We start from the raw sequence: 9732 nt of genomic DNA, 5'->3' as shown, positions 1-9732 counted from the left end.
GCAAATAATACAAATAAAAATCCAACAAAATGGAAATTATCTACAAAAAACCAAGCAGAAAGAAAGCTAAATGTGGGGAATTCGGGTCAAGGTTAAAATCAGTTGGACAATCCTATCCCAACAAAATGGTTGGCAAACTTTTTTCAGAATCAATGTATTGATCAACATCATTGTTTATATTCCCCTCACTCACTTTGACCGATTTAATAAACAATTCTATTGGATTGTCCTCAACCCTCTCTGAATGCTAACAACCTGTTTTGCCCAACTAAAGGCTGGCATTCTTCCAACTTAGCGACTGCCCAAATCTGTGGGCTTAATTTCACCTGGCCGCCTCAATCAAAAGGTAAACAAAACGTTTCCAGCCCAAAAACTTTCTTTCGGCCGTCCCAACAAAGAAAGTCTTTCAGTCTTACCGCACGATCGATTCATGCGGCCAAAATCGTGTCGCATATGGACAAAAACGAGTCCGGTTACGCGTTAATTGCATAATGTTACTTGGTGATTTGGCGATGGTTCCGTGATTGTTTGGCCAAAGTACTCATTTAGTTCATACAAGCAGATTCAAGTGGCTTCCCTTTGACACAACTTAACAAAAGGTTGGAGCTCATTAAGCGATCGTGTCACGCTCCCATCTCCAAGTTGCTGAAAGACCCGAGATTCTGCTCCCGATGGCTGGGTGTTTCTCAAGCTGCGTTTAATGCGGTTTCAACTGCCGTACCGATCAGTTCGATCGATCGTTTCCACACTTGAGTTTTTGACACCTCGCGATCCACCCCAAAAAAAGATGCCCCAGTCGAGTTTCTTTGCCAAGAGCGTGCCCTTCGAGCAGATCGACAAGCTGGCCATCAGTGGCGGCTACTCCTCGATCTTCGCGAGCAGTGAGCCCGCGGTTCCGGTGGTCGGCAACTGGGAGCAGCGCTTCTGTCGCCTGGCGGACACCTTTCAGCCGGTCCTGGATCGCGTCTACGACTTCGAGGTTCGCGAGGATGATGTGTGGATTGTTACCCTGCCGAAGTGCGGCACTACCTGGATGCAGGAGCTGGCCTGGTTGGTGGTTAATCAGTGTGATTTCGAGACGGCCAAGAGCGTGGATCTGACGCTGAGATCGCCTTTCCTGGAGTGCGTTTTTTTTTTTTTGGATAATTAACCTGGTCTTACTGGTCTTCAGGACCAGTCACTAATCAAAACGAATCTTTTCCAGATTCAATGGAGTGGTTCCCAATGTTCCACATGACACCATCGCCGCAGCCAATGCCCTGCCCTCGCCGCGACTCATCAAGTCCCATCTGCCCGCCTGGATGCTGCCCAGACAAATCTGGAGCAAGCGGCCCAAGATCATCTATGTGTATCGCAATCCCAAGGATGCCGCCATCTCGTACTTTCACCACTGGCGCGGAATGGTGGGCTACCAGGGCACCAAGTCGGACTTCATGCACTCCTTCATCGATGGCTATGTGAACTTCACGCCCTGCTGGCCGCATGTCCTCGACTTCTGGCAGCTGCGCCACGAGCCGAACATATTCTTCACCAGCTACGAGCGAATGAAGGGTCAGTTGGGTGCGGTCATCGCGGAGGTGGCTCAGTTCCTCAATCGGAAGGTCAGGCCCGGAGCAGATTGAGCAAATGCAGCGACACCTATCCTTCGAGAGCATGCGCGATAATCCCGCCTGCAATCATGTCAAGGAGTTCGAGAGCATGAAGGCGGCCGCTGGACGAGAAGTGGAGGAGTTCAGGTAAGTCCCAACACCCATTGAGCATATGCAAAGGACTTGCCAGGAGCTGGCTAATCAGCACTTCGCCACACAGATTCGTTCGCCGCGGAGTGGTGGGCAGTCACAAGGATGAGCTCACCGCCGACATCATCCGGGAGTTCGATCTCTGGTCGGACATCAATCTGCGGGACTACAAATTGAACATGGATGACTTTGCCAATTACAGCAAGTTTGCTTCCACGTAATTCACCTGTTTTGGTATAATATATATTTTGTGTAATCTTTGTTAATAGCCTGTAAGCTGTGGTGATATATGTTTAATAAATAATTGCTTCCCCTATACTATAGGTAATTTAATGGTTTTATAAGCGAATTGTTTACTTTGTTGTGGTTGTCACTTTATTATCAGCATATTCAGTTTTGTCGACAGCTACTTCAATAAATTCATTACATATAAAATGCCTCCATATATATATATATATATATATATAAATGTCTACGAAAAGGGTTAGACTTTTCCACAAATTTGTTCGTCTTCGAAACAAAATCAAAACATTGATTTGAAAAAAAAATAATAATTTCAGAAGGCCCCTATCAAGTTTTCCCAGCTTTTGGCCTACTTAGTGAATTTCTGACATCTATATCTTTAGCTCAGCTTGTTTACATTTCCATTATCAACCGATAGAGTAGTGTGCAAATCAAAACAAACCTTAAGCAAGCCACCAACAACTACTATGAGATCTTATCATGAAAATGCGAAAGAGAGAACAATGAGAAGAGACCCATCTCTTAAATAGTGAACCACTATTGTGAAGTTTGAACAACACTCTTGCGCTTCAAGTCAGTAATCTTGCGCCATGGAACGCGAACAGGTCACGCCACGGAGTTATCCTACAAACCTCATCGACAAGGACTGGTCGAACCGAAAACTCATGTTTAGGAAAAATTCAGAGAAGTTTCTTAATTTGGTGCATGACATGAAGCTTAGAGATGATGATGTGTGGATTGTAACTCTGCAGAAATGTGGGACCACTTGGATGCAGGAATTACTGTGGTTGCTTATCAATGACTTCGATTTCGACGGAGCGTTGGCCAAAGATCAGGAGCTACGTTCTCCGTTTATGGAGTAAGCTAATCGTTTTTAAAAATATAAATATACTTAAAACTATATATTGTTTCCCTTTAAGGTTTGACTTTCTTATATATGAGGATGAGGAACGATCATTAAGGCCTGTCGAGGAATTGAAGTCTCCACGACTGATCAAATCTCACCTTCCACTTGCTCTACTGCCCTCGAAACTTTGGGAGAGAAAAAACAAAGTGATTTATGTCTTTCGGAATCCTCTAGATGCCTGGGTATCTCGATATTACCATGGCGTTTCATTTGGCTTTTATTATGGGAAGACACTGCATCAGTATTTCGATGAAATCTTAGCCACTGAAGGTTTTGCAACTGAGATCATTGAACACGCCCACGAGTTCTACCAATTGAGAAATGAACCCTGGGTCTTCTATACCAGCTTTGAAAGATTGAAGAAAGATCTGCGAGGAGTGATCAATGATGTGTCCAGCTTTCTTGAGAAACCCATCAGCGATCAGCAAACAATGGAGCGACTACTAAAGCATTTGTCTTTCGAAGAAATGAAAAGTAAGTAAAATATTATTACAGAACAGATTCTTAAACTATTTCTGATTACAGAAAATACAACAACAAATCATCTGTGGGAACTAGCCCAAGTAAAACACAAAAATGCACGCAAGGAGACCCACCCGTAAGAAAAGACATTTCATACTCTAAAATGCCATTTAAATTTAAAATGAGTATCTTCGTTCGTGCGACGAGGAGAGGTCAACGGTTTCAAGGACGAACTTCTGCCCGAGCAAATAGCGAAGGCCAACGATTGTATAAAAGCGGTTCTAAAAAATAAATCTGTGACTATGGAAGAACTGCTCCTCCTAAATAATCCCTAACCAATAAAATAATTAAGAGATAATGACACATAAACTTACAGTTGCTTAAATGAGATAAATAAAGTTGCTTTGACGATAAACATTTTGTTGATTTAGTCAATTCTTTAGTGCAAAATGGCAGATGCAAACAAATTAATAACATGTAAGACACCGCGTGATGTACGGCTTTTTTCATTACATATTGCCAACATTCTTACGCACGACACAGGAAGTATTAAAAAATATTTGTTTGTATTTGTCAACATTAAGTTAACTAAAAGTTAACGAGTTTCGATAACTAAATGCATAACTAGATCCATTTAGTTTTATATTATATATTTTTTTAATTGTGCTTTATGTTGCCCTCTATGAAATTTATTTAACCAATTGAAATTGAAATAATATAAACAAACAATAAAATGCAATCGCAAAAGATTTTTAAATAAACAAATAAAAAATGCAAACATTTCTTATCACCGAAAAGTTTCATTTTAGCTCTACTTTTTTGCAAATCAAGTCAGTAAGCTACCGCCATGGAACGCGTTCCGGTCACGCCACAGAGTTATCCGACCAACCTAATTAATAAAGACTGGACGAAGCGAAAGCATTTCCATAGGAAAAACATGGATTGTTTTTTTAATTTAGTGCATGACATGGAGGTTCGAGACGATGATGTGAACTACTTGGATGCAGGAAATGGTGTGGCTACTGCTCAACAATACCGATTTTGAGGGGGCGTTGGCCACAGATCAAGAACTACGTAGTCCGTTTTTGGAGTGGGTTTTTAATGTTCTTTATTAAAAGTATTGATAACCTTAAGCCACATTGATATTTAGGTATGATTTCGTTAAATATGGCAATTTAGAAAGATCATTAAGGCCTGTAGAGGAGTGCAAATCACCACGACTCATAAAAACTCATCTTCCCCTCGCCTTACTGCCCAAAAAACTTTGGGAAGGAAAAGTCAAGGTGATCTTTGTGTTTCGGAATCCCCTAGATGCCTGGGTATCTAGATATCACCACGGTGTCACATATGGTGCTTTCACTGGAAAAACACTGCAGCAATATTTTGACGACCTCTTGTCCAACGGAAACTACCAACTTCGAAATGAACCCTGGATCTTTTACACCAGTTTCGAAAGAATGAAAAAAGATCTACGTGGCGTGATCAACGATGCCTCCTGTTTCCTGAATAAATCTGTCACCGAACTGCAAATGGAGAGACTTCTTAAGCATTTGTCATTCGAGGAAATGAAAAGTTAGTTAAATAACTTTAATTTGATTCAAGAAACTTTTTATTTTGTTTTCTTTGCCACAGAAAATCCAACGACGAACCATCAGTGGGAGAGATCTCATGAAAGTCTCGGCATCAAAACGGACTTCAAGTAAGGGAATTAGTAAAACTTTCCTTAAATATAATTTCAATCCCAATCTTTTAGTTTCTTGCGACGTGGAAAGGTTAATGGCTACAAGGATGAACTTTTGCCCGAACAAATTGAAAGGGCAAGAGCCTTATTACAAAAAAATCTCGACAGAAACTCTGTTACTATGGATGAACTGCTATTATTAAATAATCCTTAGATAATGGTGGAGGAAAATAAATAATAAAAAATATAACGGTTAGAACTGCGGACATTTCTTATTAAATAGCATTATTAAGATAATTATAATGTTTGCCTAAACTGGTCATAGAGATTGTAGAGCAGTGGAAAAGTTAAAATTGGCGACCTCCAAAATATATATTTTAAAATTGCAGTTTTTTGATCAAAACTATAAATTATATTGGTTCAATGTTGGAATGCCATACCTCGTTGAATTCGTCATAAAATTTCTAACAAACTGGCATTCACAGCTCAAAAATTTTGGGTTGGATCAAATTTCGAAAAAAATGATGATGGGGTACCTATAAAAAAGCTAAAGTTGGCGACCTCCAAAATATGAGTTTAAATTGCAGTTTTTTGATCGAAACTATAAATTATATTGGTTCAATGTTGGAATGCCATACCTCGTTGAATTCGTCATAAAATTTCCAACAAACTGGCATTCACAGCTCAAAAATTTTGGGTTGGATCAAATTTCGAAAAAAAATGATGATGGTACCCCTTATAAAAAGCTAAAGTTGGCGACCTCCAAAATATGAGTTTTAATTGCAGTTTTTTGATCGAAACTATAAATTATATTGGTTCAATGTTGGAATGCCATAGCTCGTTGATTTTGTCATAAAAATTCCAACAAACTGGCATTCACAGCTCAAAAATTTTGGGTTTGATCAAATTTCGAAAAAAATGATGATGGTTATAGAAAATGCTAAAATTGGTTGACTGAAAATAATCATATCAATAAACCAAGAATTCCAAAAATGTATCTTTTTCTTTCGTTTTAATTGATATAAAATTTGTAAAAATCCAATATTTAAGGCACACGTAGACATAAACTAACTAACACTGGAAGCAGCACATAAAATTCATCTTTAGGCCGTGGAGGTCTCCACCTTCCTAGCATTGTCCTCCTTGGATGAGGGTCCAGTCTGTGTGATCTGGACGAGGCGTTCAGTCGATGGAGGTGGCAGTGCCTTCATGGGCGCCTTGATGGTCAGCAGGCCATCGGAGGAGAGGGAGGATGTTACCGAATCGGGATTGACATCATCTGTAAGTAGGATATTTGGTTAACATCGAAGATATTGCATCACAAGTTTATATATAAATAGTTGAGTATTTTAAGATATTTATATTTATCAAAAGAAGATAGTTCTTTAACTTCTTGAACCTACTTGGCAGCTGATAGCGTCTGGAGAACTGGCGGGAGACATATCCGTGCTCGTCCTGCTTCTCCTCGTGCTTTCCCTCCACGATGACGAACCTGTCCGCGATCTTGACGGTGATCTCGGACGGTGAGAACTGCTGGACATCCAGAATCACCTCGAATTTCTCGCTATCGATGTTGAGGGTGGAGCCGGACTCCTGCTTCTGCAGGCTGTTCTTCTGCCAGGGGCGCAGATAGCCGGATCGCAGCACTGTGGGGCGGGAGTTCCACACCGAGGACATGAGGTCATCCCTCCTCAGTCCTTGGCCGAAATGCTGATCCAAGAGGCGCGAGGTGCGCATTGGAAAGTCGAGCTCATCCCACCAATCACGGAACATCAGGGGCACCACGGACATCTAATTTGGTCAAGAAACGAGACGATAGTGAGCCAATCACTTCACTAATTATTGCACTTATTGTCCTTCTATTCTATTCGAATTTTCTATGGTGGATGTATCCTTTTGCGTACCTTTTCAAAATTAATTCACTTCGATTCGCGTGTCTTTTTCGGTTCGCGGCTGTTGCGATTTTGATGGAGCTCTACTAGCACTCACACTGTTTTATACCCTCGACCAAGTGTTTACATCTTCCACCGTGGTCTAAAAATATGAAAATTTATTTGCCATCTAAATTTAAACGAGCGTCATACATTCACTCTCTATAGAGAACATACAGAATTTATATATGCCAAACACATATATTTGGTGCGAATCTGCGAACGATTTCAGCTTGTTTTGTTTGGCTTCCGTGGGAGTCGATGATTTGGAGACTCAGACGCCGGCTATCATGCTGACCCAAAGAAAATTCTATATGTTCCATCTTAGTCACCACAGACAAGCCTTTTTCGGAGCTGAATAAATAGTGTTTTTGATTGTTTGCTTCCAGAACAAACTTGTTTGTGCATTGTGTGCCCCACATTCTAAACACAAAACCTACACAAAAACATGTAATTTGTATTTGAAATGTATTTTGTTTACATATTAATATGCCTGCAAATTCTTTTCAGAAAATTCAAATCGCAAAATGAATTTCTGGAAAATGCCAGAACAAATTTTTACGCCCTCAAATTTTGCTAGATATAAAGGAATTTTTATAATTTTCTACCTGTTGAAACTGTAAATTTGACGTGGCCAATATGAAAATACTTTGCCCACTAAATGACTTTATAAACTATTTTAAGCATCAGGCACTTTTGCTTGTTCTTTGTTTTTCCGCTGCTGAGTCATGTCGCGTGCGTTTTCAATCAGACGAATGAGATGACGTCGCCCGAAATTTGACAGACCAAACAAAAGAATTTTCAAATATTGTTGGGAATTTATAGCTACAATTTTGCTGAGTTAGTATCACATAAATTATTTATTATAATTATTAAGGGGTACTTATGTATATGATGCACGTATACATTAATTTATACATTCTTTTTTACATTTTGGTTGGCACTGTTTATTTTTGATGCGACCAATTCAAACTTATATAAGCCGTTTCGCTTTTCCAATTATATTTTTAAGATTGGTGTTTTCGCAATAATTTAAGTTTGTTTTTTGGGATTTTCCAGATTTGCAGAAAAATTGAAATTTAATAGACTCTTACAGCTTTGGAATGTGCTTTATTTATTCTCGGTTGCCGGATGGCTTTTTTGCTTAACACAGATCATTAAAAATTGGTCCACATTTTCCAAAAAAAAAAAAACAAATATTTATTTATATAAAAAAAACATGTTGTATGCGATGATAGCTTGTATTATATTGAATAGTTTTCTAAAAGCATTAAAAATACAGGTCCAAGAAGTTTCACAACTCATTTAATAATTCTGGAACCATTACATTATTGAAAAAATTCCATTTTAAGCAATCCTGGAAAATATTCTGTAGATGACCCCTGTATTTTCTTATGTACCCAGTGCAGCCAAACAGTGGGGCAATTATCTCCCGAAAATGGGCCAAAAGCTCACCAACACCACTCCAAAAAAGATGTGCAACTGCAGGCGGTGGCTGTGGCTGTGAGCGAGTGTGAAAGTAGTGAAAGCTGAAAGCCGACGGCGAACGGGGCCAATTCCTTTGCTTATGCAAGGCAGCCGAGATGCCGACGCCACCGCCCCATCAGGAGGCAAACAAAAAACAGACGACATTCAAGACAGGACTTGCGGCACGTGAAGTGTTCACTGTACTTTACAAGCGGAGGTTAAATAAACGCACCAAAAAAATAAGCCAAGAAGATGGTAAGTAAGAAAAATACTCTACGCCATAGTTCGATTGTTGAGAATTGTTTTCCCTTTTTTTTTTGTTGGCCTTACTACAGTCCGCCCCCCTTTTGTTGCCCGTGACGTCACGACTGTTGCTTCTGCTTCTGCTTATGACGTTGTCGCTTTGCCATGTGCAGGCGCATCTCTCGAAGCGAAGCTATTCGGATCAGAGTGTCCATGGCTACATGACCGAGGTCTCTATGGTTTATTGGAGGTTTTGTTTACAGGGTTAGGCTAACCGAATTTCAATCCATTGCAGCGCACCTGCTGGTGGAACGAGGTGTGCAAGGAGGAGTTCCAGAGCCTCTTCCGCTGCAAGTGCCCCCAGTTCTCGTACTGCCGGTGAGTTTCCGGCTATGTCCCCGCAGAGGCCAGGCTGGAAATCGAATTAGCCTATCCGGACCTGTCGGGTTGTGTAATTGCTTTCGCATTTTCGCAGGTCGCCGGGGCGCTACTATAATGCCTACTGCTCGATGACCGACACCGGATATATTTGGACCCAGCCGAACTGGGATTGGGGGACGTAGGATGCAGCCACCCCGGATAGCGCCCCTCAAGCCTCGCCCCCTCACCGCCAGCACGACTCGCTGTGACGTCAAAGACACTGACTGCCGATTGTATGCTTCCGTAGACCAACATAAAAAAAAGGGGGTGGCAAGAACCCCACAACCGAACGGACTGTTCGGCTCTAAACAACGTAATGGTGTCGAGTTTATCTCCCCAAATTGTTATCGGTATTCGTGCTGAATAAAATAGTATCGAGTGTCGTATTACTTTTCGCCTTCACTGTTTACGCGGGCCCATTGGAAAATCAATAAAGGCTTTCCAAATTCACGACGTCTTGTGGCAGGGCCACAGTGGGTATGAAATATGTTTTAACTGCACTTACTTACAGCTCTTTTCGGGGGAAGCCATTTTCAAAACTCAATCAGAGCTTAGATATATTTTTTTTTTTTAAATGTACATCATAAAAGATGAACATAATAATAAATTTATTCAATACTGCATTCTGCCCGACAGTGA

General features: G+C 40.7%; 3 protein-coding genes and 1 pseudogene across 3 annotated transcripts; 3 read left to right on the top strand and 1 right to left on the bottom strand.

The window, feature by feature from the left end:
- Nucleotides 1-677: 677 nt before the first annotated feature.
- On the top strand, nucleotides 678-2067 carry LOC128255160 (sulfotransferase 1B1). The gene is given in 4 exon segments (XM_052984707.1): nucleotides 678-1122; nucleotides 1205-1604; nucleotides 1606-1736; nucleotides 1810-2067. Coding segments are annotated over 4 exon segments (1104 nt in total). The 5' UTR covers nucleotides 678-700; the 3' UTR covers nucleotides 1961-2067.
- A 476-nt stretch (nucleotides 2068-2543) lies between these two features.
- LOC128254669 (sulfotransferase 1E1-like) lies at nucleotides 2544-3779 on the top strand. Its single transcript, XM_052983874.1, has 4 exons — nucleotides 2544-2841; nucleotides 2903-3363; nucleotides 3415-3489; nucleotides 3547-3779. The coding sequence occupies exons 1-4, from the start codon at nucleotides 2573-2575 to the stop codon at nucleotides 3684-3686; spliced, it is 945 nt and encodes a 314-aa protein (XP_052839834.1). The 5' UTR covers nucleotides 2544-2572; the 3' UTR covers nucleotides 3687-3779.
- A 419-nt stretch (nucleotides 3780-4198) lies between these two features.
- Nucleotides 4199-9543, top strand: LOC128255158 (uncharacterized; annotated as a pseudogene).
- Nucleotides 6028-7082, bottom strand: LOC128255157 (protein lethal(2)essential for life). Its single transcript, XM_052984700.1, has 3 exons — nucleotides 6937-7082; nucleotides 6436-6823; nucleotides 6028-6311 (listed from the first exon to the last, which is right to left on the bottom strand). The coding sequence occupies exons 2-3, from the start codon at nucleotides 6821-6823 to the stop codon at nucleotides 6136-6138; spliced, it is 564 nt and encodes a 187-aa protein (XP_052840660.1). The 5' UTR covers nucleotides 6937-7082; the 3' UTR covers nucleotides 6028-6135.
- Nucleotides 9544-9732: the final 189 nt, after the last annotated feature.

Source organism: Drosophila gunungcola, assembly GCF_025200985.1.
Source record: "Drosophila gunungcola strain Sukarami chromosome 2R unlocalized genomic scaffold, Dgunungcola_SK_2 000006F, whole genome shotgun sequence".
Taxonomy (NCBI): Eukaryota; Metazoa; Arthropoda; class Insecta; order Diptera; family Drosophilidae; genus Drosophila; species Drosophila gunungcola.
Note: the sequence above shows the minus strand (reverse complement) of the source record. Positions and strands in the feature narration are given on the sequence as shown.